The sequence below is a fragment of the Sinocyclocheilus grahami genome, unplaced genomic scaffold (genome assembly GCF_001515645.1).
Source record: "Sinocyclocheilus grahami isolate Dianchi unplaced genomic scaffold, SAMN03320097.WGS_v1.1 scaffold652.1, whole genome shotgun sequence".
Lineage (NCBI taxonomy): Eukaryota > Metazoa > Chordata > Actinopteri > Cypriniformes > Cyprinidae > Sinocyclocheilus > Sinocyclocheilus grahami.
Window position 1 is genome coordinate 326317 of NW_015505831.1, and position 23007 is coordinate 349323.

General features: G+C 35.0%; 1 protein-coding gene across 1 annotated transcript in view; it reads right to left on the bottom strand.

Annotated features, from left to right (window-relative positions):
* Positions 1 to 23007, bottom strand: part of grb14 (growth factor receptor-bound protein 14) — a 64190-nt gene that overhangs the window by 16585 nt on the left and 24598 nt on the right. Inside the window, exons 3-8 of the mRNA XM_016242264.1 lie at positions 11234 to 11390; positions 5772 to 5893; positions 5273 to 5347; positions 2914 to 3024; positions 1953 to 2048; positions 793 to 855 (exon numbers count right to left, since the gene is read on the bottom strand). Coding sequence (XP_016097750.1) covers positions 793 to 855; positions 1953 to 2048; positions 2914 to 3024; positions 5273 to 5347; positions 5772 to 5893; positions 11234 to 11390 — 624 coding nt within the window. The remainder of the gene's footprint in view (positions 1 to 792; positions 856 to 1952; positions 2049 to 2913; positions 3025 to 5272; positions 5348 to 5771; positions 5894 to 11233; positions 11391 to 23007) is intronic.

Sequence of the window (23007 nt, forward strand, 5' to 3'; positions counted from 1 at the left end):
ATATATATATATATATATATATATATATATATATATATATATATATATATATATATATATATATATATAGAGGTGTAATAAATAGTTGTAATTTTTATTATGAAATATATAGAGGCCATCAAAGACCATGCATTATTATTTTCTCCCATCTTGTTTTCTCATGCTCACAACATTATTTTCTAGCAGTCTTGAAATAACAAAAGCTGTTTTCTTGTGATCTGGACTTCATTTTCTCACAACAACTCACCCTTTTTCTAGTCATCTGCAAACCATTTATTCATCATCTGTCAAACATCATTCTATAAGCATGCAGACATTTTGGTTTCTCGAGTCTGCTCGGCTGGCAATGAAATTGACCGCATTGACCCTATAGTGCAGCCTTCATCTCAAGTGTCAGTCACTGATTCAGAAGTCTGAATATCACTTACATACATCAAACTAAAACCCAATTCACTCATTCATGATGCAGCAGGATATTGAGTTTAGAAATGACTTCTGTTTTCTCAAGACCAAGGAAACAAATCTTAATTTTAAGTAACATTTGTTATATTTACTGTACATTACATACATCTTGAACTTTTAACCTTGAACTTTCTTAAAACAATGAAGTGCTTTCTAATGAAAAAGAAACCTGCCAAGGCTGTGCCGAGCAAAAATGACAGTATTTCAGTGCTGGTTTCCACTGTATGACTGTAACGTGTGTTTATGGTTATCGTAGAGCCTCTGGGTGGTTTAAACCTTCTGCTGTTCTAAACATACATGACAGATTATGGACTAGAGTTTGTGGCTCACCATTGGAGAACTCTTCTGCTTCTGATGGGGCTGGACGAAGTTCTGGTAAAGCTGCATGCCGTACTGTGAACAAACAAACAAACAAACACAGTACAGCTCTGTTCCACAGCCTACATTGGCAGCTGCCTTCTGAGCAAGCATCCTAATTGAAATGGAACCTCAGAAGTGTCTGATTTAGAACGTTTGTGTTGGAGTAGTTACTTTGTAACGGCACCTTCCCAAGTTTCACATGACTCTGTAGTTAAACTAAACTCCCAGGTAAAAAAAAAAGCTATTCATTGAAGATACAAAGCTACATTGAAGCCATTAATGAGGCAAAATCTTAACAATTAAAAAAAATATATATATATATTTTTTTTATTCAGCAAGGATGCATTAGATTGCTCAAACACATTTATAATGTTACAAAAAAATAATATTTCAAACAAATGCTGTTCTTTTGAACTTTACTCATCAAAGAATCCTGAAAAATGCAAGTTTCCACAAAAATATGAAGCAGCACAACTGCTTTCAACATTAATAATAATCAGAAAAATATATTGAGCAGCAAAGCAGCATATTAGAATGATTTCTGAAGGATCATGTGACTGGAGTAATGATGCTGAAAATTCTGCTTTGCATCACAGGAATAAATTACATTTTAAAATATATAATAATAGAAAACAGTTCATTTAAATTGTAATAATATTTCACAATTTTAGAGTTTTTATCTGATCAAATAAATACTGTCTTTGCATGCAAAAGCAATGCACAACACCGCAAGTTAAAAACATGGCTGAATGCAAATAAATAAATAGGTATAAACTGCTTCACAAGGACTGAACTGAATTATTCCATTTGTGTGTGTGTGTGTGTGTGTGTGTTTTATTTAAGCAGTCCATTGCAATGTAATGTATAGAAACCTTAGCAATGCATATGCATTATATGAACAAAAATAATTATATCACTTTGCCACTCATGTCAGCAGAAATCGTCAAATCTAATTTAAAATGAATGACTTCTGGATGCCTTGCTGTTGCAATTTTTGTGTGAGGAGTGCATTTGAACACAGAGCCTCAGATTGAGTTTCCTCACGGCTGAGGATTCAGCAGGACCACTGTCACGGAGAGATACGATGGAGACAAACCTTACAGAGAGTCAGAGAGAGAGGCAGTTCTCACCTTGAAGAGGCGCATGGCTGTAACCCAACACGTCCTGGTTTGCTCGTCATCCGCACAGAGCAGTTTCAGATCACGTGCAGAATTCAACTTGCTTGCCTGGATATGAGGAGACATCAACACTTCAAAGCTCAGCTTTCCTTTAAAGATCTTTATCAGACCTTTTCTGTATATTGATTTGAATGAACACTCCCTTTAAATCTCAGATTTAGAAATGCATTACACAGATCTCTGTCAATGCTGACATTGTGTACTTATTTTATTTTTCTCTTATTTCTATTTCAATGTTTACTTTTATTCCATTTTAATTTATCATTTTTTCCTTCATTTTTTTATTATTTATGTGCATTTTTATGACTTCTACTTTTTATATTAAGCACTTTGAATTAATATTGTGTGTGAAATGTGCTGTACAAATAAACATGTATTGTCAAAAATGTTAATGATGCTAAAGTGTATAACTGATCACTGTCCCAAGAGCTTTTCTAAAGTTTAAATGTTTCACTGTCTCTTCCTTAAATAACAAAATTGCAATCAATAGTTCAAGTCCATTTATTTAAGCATCCATATGATAAGTGGTTCAATGCACAGTAACTATCGTGAAATAACTATCATCCGTTAACTCATGCACTTCAGCCGGAATATTTTACCTAATATTCCCACTCTCACACACATCAGAGCAGATATCAATGTTTTAACACAAAAGAAACATTACAAAGTTCACGAAAAATAAGGAGGCAGACAGGTTGTTTGATAGCAGTTTTATATAACCCTCAATAAACAATAAATCTGAGACATAATGAGGCTTATTAAATCATAAAACCATTGCTAACACTGACCTCGACTGCTGCAGTCCTGTATAATCAAGTATTACAGTGAGACTGATTATAAAGTCTGTGCAAAAAGTCAAAACATTGTGCAATCTGAAGACCGAAAGTGGCTGAAAGTCCCTGCATTGAATTACCTTCACACAGAAGCCGTAGTCTGTCGGGGCGCCGTAAACTTTTTTGGCAGATAATAACGTGTAGACGTCACTGTCACTGAACTCTGCAATGAACTGCAAGTGTCTGGGTTCCTTTAGAAAAGAGAAAATAATAAGAATAATACAACATTAAAATAGGAATTCACACCTAAAATATGCATCATTGCTATTTATTGCTAAATGGACCATTAAACTGGCAAGCTATCTATCTACAAAACAAATCAATAAAATAAGTTTTCCTCTCTGTTATACAGTTAAGTTCGGGATCAGTTTTCCAAAATATGTAATCTGCAAATATTTACTTTCACATGATTTTATTTATTATAAAACAGAAATAAAAAGAGTGAAAAAGTCTCTTCTGCTCTCCAAGGCTCCATTTATTTGATCAAAAAACACAATCAAAAAGTAATATTTTTGCATTTTAAAATAACTGTTTGAATATATTTATTTATTGAATATATTTTAAAATGTCCTTTATTCCTTATTCCTTAAAGCTGAATTTTCAGCATCATTACTCCAGTCTTCAGTGTCACATGATCCTTCAGAAATCATTCGAATATGCTGATTTGCTGCTCATGAAACATTGTTATCAATGTTGAAAACAGTTGCGCTGCTTCATATTTTGGTGGAAACCGATTACAACTCATATAAGATATAAACTTCAAAAGTCATCACTCATAGCAGTCAAATGTGTGAGCGTATATGAGATTCCGTCACAGCGTGAAGTTCCTAAGCTGCTGTAGCAAGGAATAAATCCAAACATGTGAGACATGAACGGCACATCACGACACGTGCGAGCGACATGTGTGGAATTTGTAATGTAATATAGAGAAGAGAATGTGTGAGCGTTCACAGACTCCTAGAGACAAAAGACTTGACCTGTGCACACCAGGAGGGACTGGGAATAAAAAATAAATAAAAAAATCAACAGTCAGGCAGTTTGTTGAAATCTGGTTCACTTTGGCTGCGCTATTGCTGCTCTTTTACACTCTCACATGCTTTCAAATTGGTTATGGGGAAATCGTGGCCTAATGGTTAGACAGTCGGACTCATAACTCAAAGATTGTGGGTTCGAGTCTTGTACCGGCAGGGATTGTAGGTGGGGGGAGTGAATGTACAGCACTCTCTCCCACCTTCAATACCCCGACTGAGGTGCCCTTGAGCAAGGCACCGAACCCCCAACTGCTCCCCGGGTGCCGCAGCATAAATGGCTGCCCACTGCTCCGGGTGTGTGTTCACGGTGTGTGTGTTCACTGCTGTGTGTGTGCACTTTGGATGGGATAAATGCAGAGCACTAATTCCAAGTATGGGTCACCATACTTGGCCACATGTCACGTCACTTTTTTTTTTATCACAAGTAGGAGTAATGATGCAGTGGATTTGAAGAACATTTCTTTGCTTTACACCTCAAATTATTCTTTTTTTTTTTTTTACATATTTGAAGTCTTTTCCAGAATTTAAATCAATGCCGCAAGCTCAAAGAGAGACTAAGGCTGCTGGCTTCAGTTACACCGAGGCTGTAATATGCATATCCGTGGCGAGAGATAGCATGGAAACGTGTTGCAACGGCAGGAGCTTTATCTCAGCAACACCGCTAGTGAGGCGAGCCAAAAGAAAAAGGAAAGAGAGACAGAGACAGAGAAAGAAAAGCAAGAAAAAACCCACAAAGCCAGGCTTTGTCTCACCTTTATAAGCCTCACCTGTCTCGTTTCCAAACTGACAGAGACAGACTAGATCGCTTGGCTAAATTAAATCACTCAGGTGTTTCTTCAATACTGGCACATTTATGTTTTATGTTAATTTTGAATATCATAACATATGAAATACACATTTAAAAATCTTTCTTTTTGTTACATCAAGGTACTTTTCAAATGTGCATAAATAAAAATGTTAAACTACTTTTAAAAAATAGTATTAAACTCAGTGGTGGCTCGTCGGGGGAGGCACAGCCTTTCACAGTTGTAATACCATAACGTGAAAGCGCCGCTTTTCTATCGCGAATGTGCCGAATCTGCTGATGTAATTACAACCGCTAGGTGATAGAGAAGGGGAGGGGGAGGCCGGGGGAGCGCTGAGCTGTCGTGCCTCCGTTGGTAAAAAACATTTAGCCAATCACCATAGTTTTTTTTTTTTAGAGAGAAATATAACCTACCTTGATTATATGACACATATGCTTGTGAACATTTTAACAAAACGTTTATTTCTTGTTTACAGTATACGTGTGATGCTATATCCACATTGTGTATGTGCCTGTATAATGTCCAAAAGAACTAACTAGCAGAAGAAACAATGACTCTGTACGCCTTTAATAATAATAACAGCATGAGATGAAGATGCTCACCTGTATAAGTTGTGAGTGGTTCATGATTCCATTGGTTTCACTGGATATAGACACCATGTGCTCTGGGAAAAAGTCCTGCAATGACCCACATACTGTATAAATACAATCTCCAACATTTTGAGGAAAATTTCATATCATTTTTATTGTTTACTGTCTATTTCTGTAACAGAGACGTGCGATTTCACCTATTTCAATGAAATCTGTCAGGTATTAGGAGCATTTTACAGATACTATAAAAGAAACCACTTAAAGCACCTTTGTTAAATCTGGTATTAGGATCCGTGACCTTTAAAATCACAGGAGTTAGTGATCTGTACTTGATTATTTAGGCATTACCTTGAATTCTTAACCAGTACAATTAAAGAGCCCTATTATGTGTCTCTGTTTCAATCATTAATGACCTTGAATTGGTAACCCTGGATGTTTGGCTAAACCTCAGCAAATCAATTATACATTAGCAGGGCTGCAAGTGTCCCGATACACACACGCACACACTTACAAGAGGCTTCTTGAAGAACTCGTATTTGGCATAATTCTTCCTGAAGTACAGACAACAGTGTGAGTCCATTCCCCAGCCTGACTGAACCTCCATAACCGACTCATGGTCTTCTATGGTTCGCTCTGGAAATCACAAACAAGAGTTCGTTTAGTACATGCTTATGAATTTATGAACCATGCATGTGCACTAAAGCACAATATGTGCATTAGAGAACATAAAGTAAAATGTGTAACCCATTTACTAACATAATGCAATTAAAAGTGGATATTTAACAAGAAAAAAAAATGTAGGCTGGGACTTTGTAACTTGAAAAGTGAATTATTAGATTTTGATAAAAGCTTATGAAGACAAAAACAGGATGCATTGAATTGATCAAAAGTAACAGTAAAGGCATTTATAATGTTACAAAAGTCTATTCATTTGAATTTCTATTTCAAATCAATGCCGTTCTTTTGAACTTTCTATTCATCAAAGAATCCTGAAAAAAAGTATCAGTTTGCACAAAAATATGAAGCAGCACAACTGTTTTCGACATTGATAATAAGAAATCAGCTTATTGATTAGAATGATTTCTGAAGGATCATGTGACACTGAAGACTGGAGTAATGATGCTGAAAATTCAGCTTTGAATTACAAGAATAAATTACAGCAAGAGTTCGTTTAGTACATGCTTATGAATTTATGAACCATGCATGTGCACTAAAGCACAATATGTGCATTAGAGAACATAAAGTAAAATGTGTAACCCATTTACTAACATAATGCAATTAAAAGTGGATATTTAACAAGAAAAAAAAAATGTAGGCTGGGACTTTGTAACTTGAAAAGTGAATTATTAGATTTTGATAAAAGCTTATGAAGACAAAAACAGGATGCATTGAATTGATCAAAAGTAACAGTAAAGGCATTTATAATGTTACAAAAGTCTATTCATTTGAATTTCTATTTCAAATCAATGCCGTTCTTTTGAACTTTCTATTCATCAAAGAATCCTGAAAAAAAGTATCAGTTTGCACAAAAATATGAAGCAGCACAACTGTTTTCGACATTGATAATAAGAAATCAGCTTATTGATTAGAATGATTTCTGAAGGATCATGTGACACTGAAGACTGGAGTAATGATGCTGAAAATTCAGCTTTGAATTACAAGAATAAATTACATTTTAAAATATATTACAATAGAAATCCTTTATTATGCAGTTACAGGTGTGTGTTTATCGGCATTTTATAGACTTAAACATGGCTTATCCAATCAGAATCTAGAGTCCGAACAATTTGTTTTATTAATAATATGAGATTTTACTGCCCTCGTTTGTTTCCAGCTCTAAGTTTTACCATCCCACTGCACCGTGGGCTTGACAGATTAATTATTAACACTGTTCAAAAATTATGCCTCGATAATGAGCAACCTTCAATAGTGATGAGTGGGGGAGCTCGTTATTCCACTTTATCATTAAATATTATTCAGCTCCTGCAACCCTAAATGCATGTTTAATGACTGAATGGAAAGCATCTGTTTAGAAGCAGCCATCTGGAAGAGTTAGACTACTGTTATAAGTCATACTAATTAATTCCCATAGCGTTACTGCAGTAATGGACAGATCTTCACTGCAATAATGCTGTTTGCATTGGCTTTGACCAAATTTAGCTATACGTCATCTCCATGCTGTTTCTTCATCTGGAGCTTGGCGAAAAAAACTACATCTAAATTTTCAGCCTTTTGATGACATTCAATATTACGGAGCCCCGCACATGGCATGCAAGAAAAAATACATAAATCGTGCGCACGATTTACTAATTCGTTCTCTCGACTTATAAATTGTGTGCACGATTTAGCAAATCGAGGGAACGAATTAGTAAATCATGCACACAATTTATAAATCGAGGGAACGAAATAGTAAACTGTGTGCACAATTTATAAATTGAGGGAACTAAATAGTAAACTGTGCGCACAATTTATAAATCGAGGGAATGAAATAGTAAATCGTGCGCACGCTTTACTATTTCGTTCCCTCGATTTATAAATTGTCCGCACGATTTACTAATTCGTTCTCTCGACTTATAAATTGTGTGCATGATTTACTAATTCGTTCTCTCGACTTATAAATTGTGTGCATGATTTACTAATTCGTTCTCTCGACTTATAAATTGTGTGCATGATTTACTAATTCGTTCTCTCGACTTATAAATTGTGTGCATGATTTACTAATTCGTTCTCTCGACTTATAAATTGTGTGCATGATTTACTAATTCGTTCCTTCGATTTGCTAAATCGTGCACACAATTTATAAATCGAGGGAACAAATTAGTAAATCGTGCGGACAATTTATAAATCGAGGGAAGGAAATAGTAAATCGTGCGCACAATCTATAAATCGAGGGAATGAAATAGTAAATCGTGCGCACAATTTATAAATCGAGGGAACGAATTAGTAAATTGTGCGGACAATTTATAAATTGAGGGAACGAAATAGTAAACTGTGCGCACAATTTATAAATCGAGGGAATGAATTAGTAAATCGTGCGCACAATTTATAAATCGAGGGAACGAAATAGTAAAATCGTGCGCACAATTTATAAATCGAGGGAACGAAATAGTAAATCGTGCGCACAATTTACAAATCGAGGGAACGGAATAGTAAATCGTGCACACAATTTAGCCTATATAATTTTTTTCCTGCATGCCATGTGCGGGGCTCTGTACAATATATCTCAATATTTACGTATTTAATGATATTTAGAGTGTAAAGGCTTAAAAGACAATCATTTTGAGTAATTTTAGTCGAACAACAAATTAAGCAATAAAAAGTATTTTAGTAGATTTATAATAACAAACAAGAACAAATTAAAATATATATATAAAAAATTATAAAAATTATAAATAAAATAAAAAAACCTACCAAATGTTTAGCAAGTGTTTGCATAGACAGATGTGTAATTCACAGTAAATGATCCTCTCTGATCAAATTTCAGCACTGTGTGGCAGAATTTTTACTCTGCTAAATATTGCTATTTTTGTTGAAAACTACAGCAAAATGTAGCAATTTTGTTTCCGATACATCATTTTCCGAGCACAATGGAAGTATATAGTCAGAAGTCAGAGATATCAGATCTGATTTAAGTCATTTTAGTCAAACAACAAATTAAGCTGCCATACATTTTTGGGCATAATAAAACTGATTGTACAAGTAATTTAAACTTAAATTATATTACACTAACTTAAAAATGAAATTGAATATCGAAATTTGTTAACTTTTATTTTTTATCAGTTAAAGTAATGGAAAAACATTTGAACATATCAACTTGTTGATAATATCATTGTTTACAGTAAAAGTTTAAACTTGAATGCAATAAAACCTGTTTAGTATGTGCATAAAAAGATGTGCAAGTTATCCTCTCTCAACAAATTCTAGCACCGCATGGCATTATTTTTCCTTTGTAAATTGTTGTTATTACTTTGTTGATCATTAAACAACATCAATTATGTTTCCCTTTCATGGGAACTTCGAACTGCGTCCTCTAGGGGTCGCTATGGGGAACGCCTCGTCGTGACTCGTATCTGAAGCATACATTGAAAAAACACCAACTCGTTGGCCGGCGACAGCCATGACGTCACTACCGGTGCGACTACAGTAATGTATATCAAAGTAGGAATATCCCACATTCAAATTGAACACAGTACTGTACGAGACAGCATCTCTAGGAAAGTTATTATAAAAAGTGCATGAAACCCAATAAAAAGTGCATGAAAATACATGAAAATCACTTCAATATTAAAATTTAAATAACATTTTAAAATCACCAACAATTCTGAGGTTTCACTTAGTAGTGAATAGCATGTTTCAAGATCCCAGTTTGGCCTGTTCTGCATGGAGGTCCTGCCAAGTGTTCGCACTAGCACTGAAACTCCTGCAGTGAGACAGGTTACCAAGAAGATAAATAATGCAGGTGGCGTCTTTAACCCCGGGACGAGGAACACCGTGCTAGAATGTGAGCAGATGGAAACCGGCTCTGGAAACCTGCGTGCAAAGCCTGTGTTTAAATAATGCATCAGAATCAGTTCTGATCTAGCTGGAACTAAGAGACTAATTGACTCATGAATTAATCATTCAGACCGGCTTTGTGAACTGGATCAACTGATTCATTGAAAAGACTGAACTCAAAAGAACAAGTAATCTATGAATCAGACATCACTACTGTGCTCAGGAGCTCTTATCAGTGCATCGAGGAAAGTTAGGGCAGATCAGTGTGTGGATGGATGGATGGTAGTGGTCGACCGATATATCGCCAAGGCTGATATATCAGCCGATATTTGGCATTTTTCAAATATCGGTATCGGCCGATAAGTTTTTCTGTTTGGCCGACGCGTTCGAGGCGGGACATTTATTTTGACGGCGCTGAGAGCGGCAGCGCCTGAGCACACAGTGCTCACATTCTCCCTCTTGTTCGCTGTCGTCGTTAACAGTTCTGTCTAATATGGATTTAAGTCTGTCTAATAATCCGATAGAACTGTTAAACAAAGGAATTAAAATGTATACAAAAAGTATTATAACGATTGCTTTTATATTATTAGTAATAGAAAGGCAAACATTATAATACTTTCTCGTTTGCCATCAGCATTCAGCAAATACACATTTACATCATTTAAGCAAATCTTTGAATGGCTAATGACAATTTAATTTGACAAATCTTGCAAACTTAGTCGAATCCAGTTGTGAGATCTTGTGAAGTTGTGCATGTGACCTGCATGATCACGTGTTCTCTGCGTGACTTTCGGTCCGTGCAAATTGAATGCTTTAAACATTAAATTCCCGATTTCAAATTATGCTGCACTTTATTAATTTGTCCACTGTCATATTCATATCATTTTCACTGTGTGCTGTATGTAAAATGAGTGTTACCTTGGCTTTATTTGAAAAAATATGATTCCTAATGCACACGACACAAACTTCCCAGAATATTGAGTGCTCTGTTGGTTACAGTTTACTTGTATTAAATATTTATTTATTTGTGGAAAATACTTTGACATCTAAAGTATAAGTATGTTTATTTTACAAATACATTTTTTAATCCATTTTGAAATTATTTCAAATTTCTTAAATATTAATTAAAATAAATTCAATTATATCGGCTTTATATCGGCCACCCTGCTTTCCAAGATATCGGCATCTGCAGTCAAAAAACCAATATCGGTCGACCACTAATGGATGGATGGATGGATGGATGGATGGATAGATAGGTAGATAACTTACAGTATAGTACATATAACACATATGGACTTTTATGATACTTCGTCTCTAGAATAAGAATGTGCATCCTCCAGTTTAAATTAAATGATATTTTTTTTTCATGTGATCTTTATGTTTGCCTGCATTATATTCGGTGAGAATGTACCAAAAATATTCAGTTTATCCATTTGTTGCATTTTTTTAGTTGCAGTTTTTACTTGCTGAGAAGCTTACCGATACTCAGATGTGGGATCTGCTCAAACAGGGTCCAGCTGTGGTCATCGATGCAGTGGTTCTTCAGGATGAACAGCTGGCATATGTCCCGGGCAGTGATGTCACTGGGCACCTCCACTGCACGGCTTGTGTTGTCTTCACTGTACACTTTGATTACCTGCAACACAGTAGAAAATAAATGAAACCAGTAAGAGTCTTTGGCTGCATTCAAAATTGAATACTAACTTACTGCTTACTAACTAACTAACTAAATAAATAAACAAATTACCATTCAAGATTTGGGGTTAAGATTTTCTAAATCTTTTTGAAAAGATGTCCCTTCTGATTACCAAGGCTGCACAAAAAATACATTAAAGTCAGTAATATTGTGAAAAGACTTTACAATTTCAACTAACTGTTTTCTATTTGAATATATTTTAAAATGTAATTTATTTCTGTGATGCAATACTGAATTTTCAGAATCATTACACCAGTCTTCAGGGTCACAGTGTCCTTCAGAAATCATTCTAATATGCTGATTTTTATCAATGTTGAAAACAGTTGTGCTTCTTCATATTTTTGTGGAAACTGATGATTTAGGATTCTTTGATGAATAAAAAGTTCAAAAGAATAGCATTTATTTAAAATACAAATGTTTTGTAACATTATAAATGGCTTTACTGTCACTTTTGATTAATTAAATGCATCCTTGCTGAATAAAACTTCTTATCAATTTGAATGTAAAATTTAGCGAATGCCACCCATCCTTATTTATTTTATTTTTTAAATTGCATTTGTAAGCCAATTTGTGTAAAACAGGTTAAGTTTTAGCATGAAATAGATGTTTATAAATGCTGATATTACTTAAGGTTCATTCATCATACCGAAAACAGAAGGTCAAATCAAGCGCACTGCATTGTGGGACACATTACCCCATATAAGCTCTGTTGTATACTGAACATTTTAGCATATCTAGCACTGTAGGTCAAAAAAATCACATATGCACAGTATACGCACTACATACTGCAGCAATAGTAAGAGCAGAAAGCTACTATGCTATTTCGAGCACAACCACATTTTTACATGGACGTTTATTTGTCACACTGCCATTTTATCAGATACAGTGACACTCCTTTATCGTCCCACGAGAGCTAAATTTCACTTCATGTCCTATATACAGTACAGTATGCAACAACCCGTTCATTCAAAGTGCAGACAGCCTGTGTTGCAGAAGAAGTCATGAATGTTCCCTTTCATTGGTGCTTTAGTTCCCTGCTACACCTCATATGCAGAAACCCTGCAGGCTGGAGAACTCAATATCATCTCCGAAACCTTGTTTTAAGGCTGTTAGAGTTTCATTTATCAGCTTGAAATCGCTCTCAAATGATCCCACAGGGAAGCAGAGCAGCCCTCCAACAAATCGCATCGATTTCACACACACACACACACACACACACACACACAAGAAAAGCACACATAAATTGCTGTTTCAGAGCAACTTACCCCTGTGCTGGATGGCAGGCAGGGCTGTGATTTAGGACAAGCTCGGCAGCTTATGTAAGCCTGAGTGCACAGCATTTCTCAAGAGTTGAGTGAACATAAAACATAAACGCAAGTATCTGGCGTAGAGCAGCGAGCTTCCTCTCTCTCGGTCTCTCTGTCTGCAGACAAGCTCAAATGAGGTAATTAGAGAGAGCGGCTCAGTGCAGCCTCCGCTGCTGCATGTCACCATGGTTCTGTCCAATCACCTGCCACCGTTTATCCAGCAGGGGTGAGTCCCGCTCATCTGCCCCCCGTGCGCACACACCGGAGGGGGAGGGAGGCAGAAAAGTCACAAGGTTTGCCCCACCTACCTATTCACACAGTCTTGACAGGCCCCTGCCCTTCACATAAATCCCAGCAAGCAATTAGAAAAGCGCTGGTTAAACGCGAGACCTGACGGGTCAACCCGGGCTGAAGGGAGGAGGGCGAGAGGGAGAGAGAAAGTGAGTGACACTTCTGATATGAGGTGGATTTTCTTGTCCTCACCATGTGTGTCAGGAAATCATATTCGTTTGTTGAGTTTAATCGCAATATTACAGGTGTAGTGCAAATAAAATGAAATTCTGTCATTATTTACTCACACCTGTATGCAGTTGAAGAAATTTCTCCGACTTTGCTTTAGTCTTATTTTAATATTATTTATATGCATTATAGTATTTTGTAATATTCTGAATTAGCTTTAATGTATATTAAATTATTTATTTCCAGTATATTTTAATTTTTGTTTAAGTCTTAGTAATTTATGTGCTATGTGCTTTTGTCAGGTTTATTGTTGTTTTTAGATTTTTCTATTTAGCTTTAATGAATTTTTTAGTAGTTTTGTTGTACTTTTGTCATTTTTATTAGTTATTGTTTTTAACATTTCTATCTAGCTTAAATTTATTTGTATTTTTCAGTTTTACTTTTAGTAATTTTAGTACTTCAGCTTACGCTTGTTTCAGTTTAAGTTCTGTTTAAGTTCTTTTTCATTTAAGTTTCAAATTTTTCCATGTAATAATTCTATTTTATTTTAGCTTTATTTTCAATTACTGAAAACTTTTTACTAGCAGTTTTTAACATTTTTAAAACAATAATTCTGTTGCTGTTGCTCTCAAAACTATTTAAAAAAATGATATGAAATCATGAAATCATATTTTGTTGTGAAGTGTTATTTTAGTATTATTTATATACTAGGCCAATAGTATTTATTACTATTCTGAATTAGTTTAAATATTTATGTTAAGTTTTCATTTAATTTTAGTTTTAGTAATTTTGCTATGTGCTTTTATCATGTTTATTAGTTTGTTTTTCTATTTAGCTTTATTTTTATTTTTACTTGTAGTAATTTTGGTGCAAAATAAAGTCCAATTTATTTTAGTTTTTTCCAATTATATTTCAAAGTTAATCTATTTATATTTTTTCTTTATTTCAGTAACCTAAAAAATTGTTTAATAGTTTTTGTTTTACTTAACGATAACAACACTGTTGCTGTAGCTCTTAGTTAAGATAAGTTTGGGTTTAAAACAATTATTTAAAAAATGCATGTATCACAACAAAGAGGACTATGAGATTTGACTTTTTATCACGTGACTTCAGAAGATTTGAAATAAAGCGCACAAGCCACATGGACGGCTTTTATTTTATCCTTATGCCACTTTTAAGGTACTTCTTTGTGGAGTTACGATCAATGCTGCATGGAAAGATCTGCATGACAAAAAATAGCAAACAAGGTTTGGGTATGAGGGCGAATGAATAATGACTGAAGTGTACGTACACTGATCAAATTACACAAATCAGCTTGATGATATCAAAAGGTAGGTAAAAGCTTTACCTCCTAACGAACATTCTGATCATTTTCTTGTCATTGCGTAAACAATAGTCATAATTCATAAAGTCTAATATACACTGTTATCAAAATATGTCCTTAAATTACAAGACAAGCATATCAATTTCTTCAAAGTTGCAGAGTTAAAAGGGTCTGCGGAGCAGGAATGACCCTGTAAGGTATATGGGAAGAGCACTAGATGGGGGTTGAGAGTGTGTGTGAAAGGCAGATTGGTAGGGAGGACACGCCAGTCCTCTTTCAGAGAGGAAAAGGAGGTCAGTGCTCCCCAGCAGGGCCGGGGTTAGCAAGCCTTTCAGCCAATCACAGCCACCCACAGTGACGTCATCTCCAAATGAGATAAACGATCTACTGTTTAATCAGTAAGAGAGACCTACAAGCCACAAAAAAGACAGAGAGGAGGAGGAAAACCCCTCGAGAGGACTGGCTCTATAAATCTCCCTGACAAGCATTTACCAGACCTAACCTGCTAAAGACACAAGGTAATAAAAAGCGCAGGATTCGTACAGCTCCCTTATCAGAGTAAATACAAACAGTCCTTAAAGGTAAATGAGTAATGCATGGTAAAGTTAAAGAGTGGCCGGTACAATGCACTACAAGGGGAAATGTGATATTTAAATACGCTGGATAAATGTGCTAGAAACTCAGACCCATTAAAAGGAACAGTTCACCCAAAAATTAACATTTGTGAAGCATTTACTCACCTTCAGGCCATTCAAGATGTCAATGAGTTTTTTTTTCACATGAACAGATTTGGAAAAATGTAGCATTACATCACTTGCTCACCAGTTGATGATTTAGGATTCTTTGATGAATAAAAAGTTCAAAAGAATAGCATTTATTTAAAATACAAATGTTTTGTAACATTATAAATGGCTTTACTGTCACTTTTGATTAATTAAATGCATCCTTGCTGAATAAAACTATTAATTTCTTTAAAAATAAAAACTGACCCCAAACTTTTGAACTGTAAGATAGACAGACAGACAGACAGACAGATATATATATATATATATACTGATAAAAACATCACAATAATCCACACCACACCACTCCAGTCCATCAATTAATGTCATGTGAAGCAAAAGGCTGCACATTTGTAAGAAACAAATCTGTAATTAGGACGTTTTTAACTTCAAACCGTCGCTTCTGGACAAAATACCAGTCGACGTTTCCTCCAGTGAAAAAGTCCATCCCCTGTTGTCCTCTCACATCAAAATCCTCAACATATTTGTTTGGAACTGTTTTGGACTGTGGTGCTTGATCTGTGCATATTTCTCACCTGATTCAGACAAGATGACTTTTTCACTGAAGGAAGCAATATTATTGATTATGCATTTTAGCTGGAAACAATGGTTTGAAGTTAAAACGTTTTAATAATGGATTTGTTTCTTACAAACATGCAGCTTATCACATCACTAGACATTAATTGATGGACTGGAGTGGTGTGGATTACTTGTGGATTATTGTGATGTTTTTATCAGCTGTTTGGACTCTCATTCTGACGGCACCCATTCACTGCAGAGGATCCACTGGTGAGCAAGAGAAGCAATGCTACATTTCTCCAAAATTGTTCCCATGAAGAAACTCATCTTATGGCCTGAGGATGAGTAAAATAATATCACAATATATTATAATAACACAACACATCATAAACAAGTCACAGCACAGACTTAAAGTTGTAATAAAACTGAACTTGTAGTCAACTGCTAGACACCGCAAAAGATGCAAGTCACAAGAGCAGTGGTCAAAGATGTCCATCTATTGCATGTTTACATAGAAAAACAATGGAAAAGCAGCACCGTAGAATGCAAAACATGTTCTGTGTGAACCAGCCTCTAAGGCCAGGAAGAGACAAGAGTCATTTTTGATTTTAAAGTGAACTCTTTTCAGACTACCTCCCAAAATGGCCTGTTTGGTTTGCTTTAAAGAGGTCTGCATTCATTCAGCATACTACCGTAACTATCAATCAGAAGACAGAAGGCATGTAGTAGCTTGTGTACAACAGTTTTTCAGGACGGTTTTAAACATGTTGATCATTTAGAGGCCTTAGAAATTTGCATATTAAATATGAAATGGTTGACTGACATAACCTAACCCGGGAAGCCTGGGTTTCTCACTAGTAATTGTGATTGTAAGGTGGTTCATGTGTACTCGACTCATAAATATTGTGAAATGACTAAAGACAGCACGAGACTCACTGGCTCAAGGACGGGAACATAAAGACCAGTTCACCCGCCTGAGCGAACCTTGAACTGCTCTTCCACAGCTGCAGCACTATCAGAAACACTATCTCGTGTTCCTTCCATCCATAACAGTTTATCTCGTTTGTATCAATTCTTACATTTCATCTTTTCCATTTCTGATGCATTTACATGTAAATATATGTGATTTTCACTGTAGTTTTGAAAAGCAAAGCTGTCATTCTTTATACAAGCTTAACATATTAAATATAAAATTCCAGCAACGTTCAGCAAAAAATGGCATTCAGCTTGCACAATTTATGAATAATTGGTCAATGTGCATCAAGATTATCAACAAAAATAAAAGTTTTTTTTTGTACAGACAATACTTTTTAGATTTCCAATCTCCCTAACTTACCTAGAACAAACCGCCTTAAATTAAAAATAAATAAACTAAAAAAATTATTAAATACAATTGGATCTGATTAAGACTAGTAGATATGGACGGACGGACGGACGGACGGATAGATAGATAGATAGATAGATAGATAGATAGATAGATAGATAGATAGATTCGGAGCTGATTTGAAAGATTAGTAGGTAAATAACAGAGGTCAGTGAGGTCAGTCCACTGTTGAACATCATTGTCATTCATTTTCACAGAGAGTTTGCTATTAGGGCAACATAAGTGACAGCAACCTTTGGAAATGCGACAAAGTTGAGCAGAGTTCAACTTTATGCAAATGAGGTGCAATGTCATGCACACAGTGTGTCAAGAGAGTGTTTCAAAGGCAGCATGACAAGTTAAAAATAATTCAGCTTTTAAAAACGCAACTGAAAGTCACAGAGTAAAGTGTCCATGTACAGCCGTCCCAACTCAAACCAAACCAATCAGACCTGTCAACATGCCACTGTAACCAGTTACAAAAAGTAAATATGAAATGTTGAAAAGTCTTTAGATACTCAAGGGTAATCTCATTTAGTCATGGTGTGTAAAATGTGCACGCATAGTACATTTGTCATGTTTAAAGGAATAGTTTATCCAAGAATGAAAATATGCTATATGTCATATACTGTATTTCCTCACCCTCAGGCCATCCATGATGTAGATAAGTTTGGAGTGCTGTGGATTATTGTGATGTTTTTATCAGCTGTTTGGACTCTCATTCTAGATAGATAGATAGATAGATAGATAGATAGATAGATAGATAGATAGATTCGGAGCTGATTTGAAAGATTAGTAGGTAAATAACAGAGGTCAGTGAGGTCAGTCCACTGTTGAACATCATTGTCATTCATTTTCACAGAGAGTTTGCTATTAGGGCAACATAAGTGACAGCAACCTTTGGAAATGCGACAAAGTTGAGCAGAGTTCAACTTTATGCAAATGAGGTGCAATGTCATGCACACAGTGTGTCAAGAGAGTGTTTCAAAGGCAGCATGACAAGTTAAAAATAATTCAGCTTTTAAAAACGCAACTGAAAGTCACTGAGTAAAGTGTCCATGTACAGCCGTCCCAACTCAAACCAAACCAATCAGACCTGTCAACATGCCACTGTAACCAGTTACAAAAAGTAAATATGAAATGTTGAAAAGTCTTTAGATACTCAAGGGTAATCTCATTTAGTCATGGTGTGTAAAATGTGCACGCATAGTACATTTGTCATGTTTAAAGGAATAGTTTATCCAAGAATGAAAATATGCTATATGTCATATACTGTATTTCCTCACCCTCAGGCCATCCATGATGTAGATAAGTTTGGAGTGCTGTGGATTATTGTGATGTTTTTATCAGCTGTTTGGACTCTCATTCTGACGGCACCCATTCACCTCAGAGGATCCATTGCTGAGCAAGTGATGTGATGCTACATTTCTCCAAATCTTCTTCCATGAACAAACAAACTCATCTACATCTTGGATGGCCTAACGGTGAATACATTTTCAGCAAATTTTCATTTTTTGCTGAACGGTCCCTTTAATAGACTCTGAATTGCACAACGTTTGGACAACATCTAAAACATAAACCCTAAGGTGGTTAAAATTTTGAGGAGTTAGAATGTAAACTCTTTTATGTGTGCTAGAAGCACGTTTACATACAAATACCACTTACAAGTAATATACTTGGCAAGTACCACGTGAGCTACCAAACGACTGCCTTCCACAATCATGCATATGAAGACTTTCAGACAGCCGCTCACAGCATGTTAACAAACCTCCAGCATTGTGCTTGACCTTTCCTCAGCTCTCGCACTAATGCCATTTTATCACCGTGGCTTTTCCAAGAGCACTTCCAGACAAGTTTTTCCACAAGCTGTCAGATTTGCATTATTTTGGACAGCACACTACAGTCAGGCCACTGTTTAGCTCATCTCAGTGGGGTATGAGGCTGTCTGACTGAGTGCCCAGAGTGCGTCTTTTGGCAGAGGATACGGTGATGACAACAGCGATGAGGAGATCAGTGACATTTACAGGTGTTTAGAGAAGCTAGAATGCTGCTCTATATTCACATGCAAAAATAAATGATTGTGTTCATATAAAACATTGCATGCAATGAACTGGATCCACTTCCAAAAGTGATTTTCTGCTACACTGACACTATGATAGACGGCTAAATCTTTTGACACAAATGCAACTTAATAGTTTTGAATATGAATGAGTTTCTTTTTACTAGCATCAGTGTTTTGAAATCAATCAAAAACCAAGTATGACTAGTTGAATGAATTAGCAGGGGACATACATAACCTGTCAAAAGTTTGGACACACCAGCTCATTTCTTTATTATGACTGTTTTCCACATATTATAACAAGAGTAAAGTTGTCAAAACTATGAAGAGACCAATATGGAAAAATGTGAATTAGGTAGCAACCAAAACATGATACAATGAAACGTCTTCATATATTTCTTCTTTGTCTAGATTACAGCTTTTACAGCTGGACATTCTTCAACCAACTTTATAATCTCAAATTTAATAAATATATAAATTAAAAAGAAAATGTATTATGAAATGTATTTATTTATTTATTGAAACAAGAAAATTATTAATAACATTTCTATTATATAAATATAATTGTATAATATTTAAACATAAATAACATTATTTATATATTACATTAATTACAAAATTATATAAAAGTGTTTTACACACACACACACACACACATATACAGTATATATATATATATATACAAATGATGGACCACAATATTATTAATACTACTTATTTTGCATACCAATTATATCACATATAAATAAAATATAAAAAATGTTTAAATAAATATATTCTATAAATACATGAATTATATATTCTATTCTATTTAAAAATCATTTAGTTTTGTTTAAAAGTAAATAATTGTTTTTAAATATAATATAATATAATATAATATAATATAATATAATATAATATAATATAATATAATATAATATAATATAAACCTCAGAGGATCCATTGCTGAGCAAGTGATGTGATGCTACATTTCTCCAAATCTTCTTCCATGAACAAACAAACTCATCTACATCTTGGATGGCCTAACGGTGAATACATTTTCAGCAAATTTTCATTTTTTGCTGAACGGTCCCTTTAATAGACTCTGAATTGCACAACGTTTGGACAACATCTAAAACATAAACCCTAAGGTGGTTAAAATTTTGAGGAGTTAGAATGTAAACTCTTTTATGTGTGCTAGAAGCACGTTTACATACAAATACCACTTACAAGTAATATACTTGGCAAGTACCACGTGAGCTACCAAACGACTGCCTTCCACAATCATGCATATGAAGACTTTCAGACAGCCGCTCACAGCATGTTAACAAACCTCCAGCATTGTGCTTGACCTTTCCTCAGCTCTCGCACTAATGCCATTTTATCACCGTGGCTTTTCCAAGAGCACTTCCAGACAAGTTTTTCCACAAGCTGTCAGATTTGCATTATTTTGGACAGCACACTACAGTCAGGCCACTGTTTAGCTCATCTCAGTGGGGTATGAGGCTGTCTGACTGAGTGCCCAGAGTGCGTCTTTTGGCAGAGGATACGGTGATGACAACAGCGATGAGGAGATCAGTGACATTTACAGGTGTTTAGAGAAGCTAGAATGCTGCTCTATATTCACATGCAAAAATAAATGATTGTGTTCATATAAAACATTGCATGCAATGAACTGGATCCACTTCCAAAAGTGATTTTCTGCTACACTGACACTATGATAGACGGCTAAATCTTTTGACACAAATGCAACTTAATAGTTTTGAATATGAATGAGTTTCTTTTTACTAGCATCAGTGTTTTGAAATCAATCAAAAACCAAGTATGACTAGTTGAATGAATTAGCAGGGGACATACATAACCTGTCAAAAGTTTGGACACACCAGCTCATTTCTTTATTATGACTGTTTTCCACATATTATAACAAGAGTAAAGTTGTCAAAACTATGAAGAGACCAATATGGAAAAATGTGAATTAGGTAGCAACCAAAACATGATACAATGAAACGTCTTCATATATTTCTTCTTTGTCTAGATTACAGCTTTTACAGCTGGACATTCTTCAACCAACTTTATAATCTCAAATTTAATAAATATATAAATTAAAAAGAAAATGTATTATGAAATGTATTTATTTATTTATTGAAACAAGAAAATTATTAATAACATTTCTATTATATAAATATAATTGTATAATATTTAAACATAAATAACATTATTTATATATTACATTAATTACAAAATTATATAAAAGTGTTTTACACACACACACACACACACATATACAGTATATATATATATATATACAAATGATGGACCACAATATTATTAATACTACTTATTTTACATACCAATTATATCACATGTAAATAAAATATAAAAAATGTTTAAATAAATATATTCTATAAATACATGAATTATATATTCTATTCTATTTAAAAATCATTTAGTTTTGTTTAAAAGTAAATAATTGTTTTTAAATATAATATAATATAATATAATATAATATAATATAATATAATATAATATAAATATTTCACTGGAAGTGTTCACCTAGTTATACACAGCAGGATATTATGACTGATGGTCAGATGACTAACCGAGATTTTGTTTCGTTTTTTCCCCTTCACAGCTCCAGTGAGATGAAAATAAAGCCAGAAAAGAGACAAAACATTGCTGTAACTGCAATTTGAAGACAAACAACTGAGAAAATACAGTATGCTATTGTTCAACCTTGTCAAAAACCTCTAAAAACTCTCCCATAACCAATTAATGCAATGTTTCTGTAAAAAAATAAAAAATAAAACACACAAACGTTCGTACCCTTTTCGGCAGGCAGAGAGGCGTGATAGCAGGCAACGTGACTCTTCTGGCGTGGAAATTCATACTGTTGTCCTCGGCCTGGATCCGTACACCTTCAGATCTAAGTGACGTTTGTTGTTAATAAACAGCTGTAGCGGTGAAGTTAGCGAACGTTAATGTCTGCTCTTTTAAATCTACGATAAGACTCTGGAGTCTCCAAGGCTGACATCCGTGTGAGACTCGGCGTGCGATGTGTCCTCCTCTACACTCATCCTTCTGTGGCCTTGGGAACTCGATCAGTGTTTTTTTTTTCCCTGCAGAAAAAGCTCCCTATTCTAATAAAAACTCCTGATAAAATAGCCGCATAAAGGAGTATAGTTAGAACATCAGGGAGGTCTGGGAAAAACGAACGTTATCTCACGACAAAACCTTAGACTTCCCTCGAAAAGGGAATGATGTGACCTCCACTGCAGACCGTCTGCCATTAAAGAGCTGAGGACAGCAAAAACTATTTTTGGCTTTGCGAGCATTAAGAGTTATTTGGTCACATTACAACCCTAGTGTTGTAGGGTTAACCGAGACCTTCAGGGCACGACGCTTTTAGAGCGCAGAAATCCCCCGCTGAGAGGACGCATTGATTCACACTCCTAATCAGATGCCAAACACAGCTTCTTTCATATGAATATCCTCATCAGGACATGGAAAGATGTTGTTCTTCTTTCCGAGAACTAAATATTGACAAACTGATTTCAAAATTAGATCTAGGCTCAAAGTATAGCAAATAAATAAACAATGGGCTTCTGATTTAAAAGACTACTAAGTAAGAAAATAAATAAATAAATAATGAGAATCTAATTAAAATAATTTGAGCTAATTTGAAAGACTACACTCTAAAAAATGCTGGGTTAAATACAACCCAGGGCTGGGTAAAATAGGGACAAGCCCAGCAATTGGGTTGTTTTG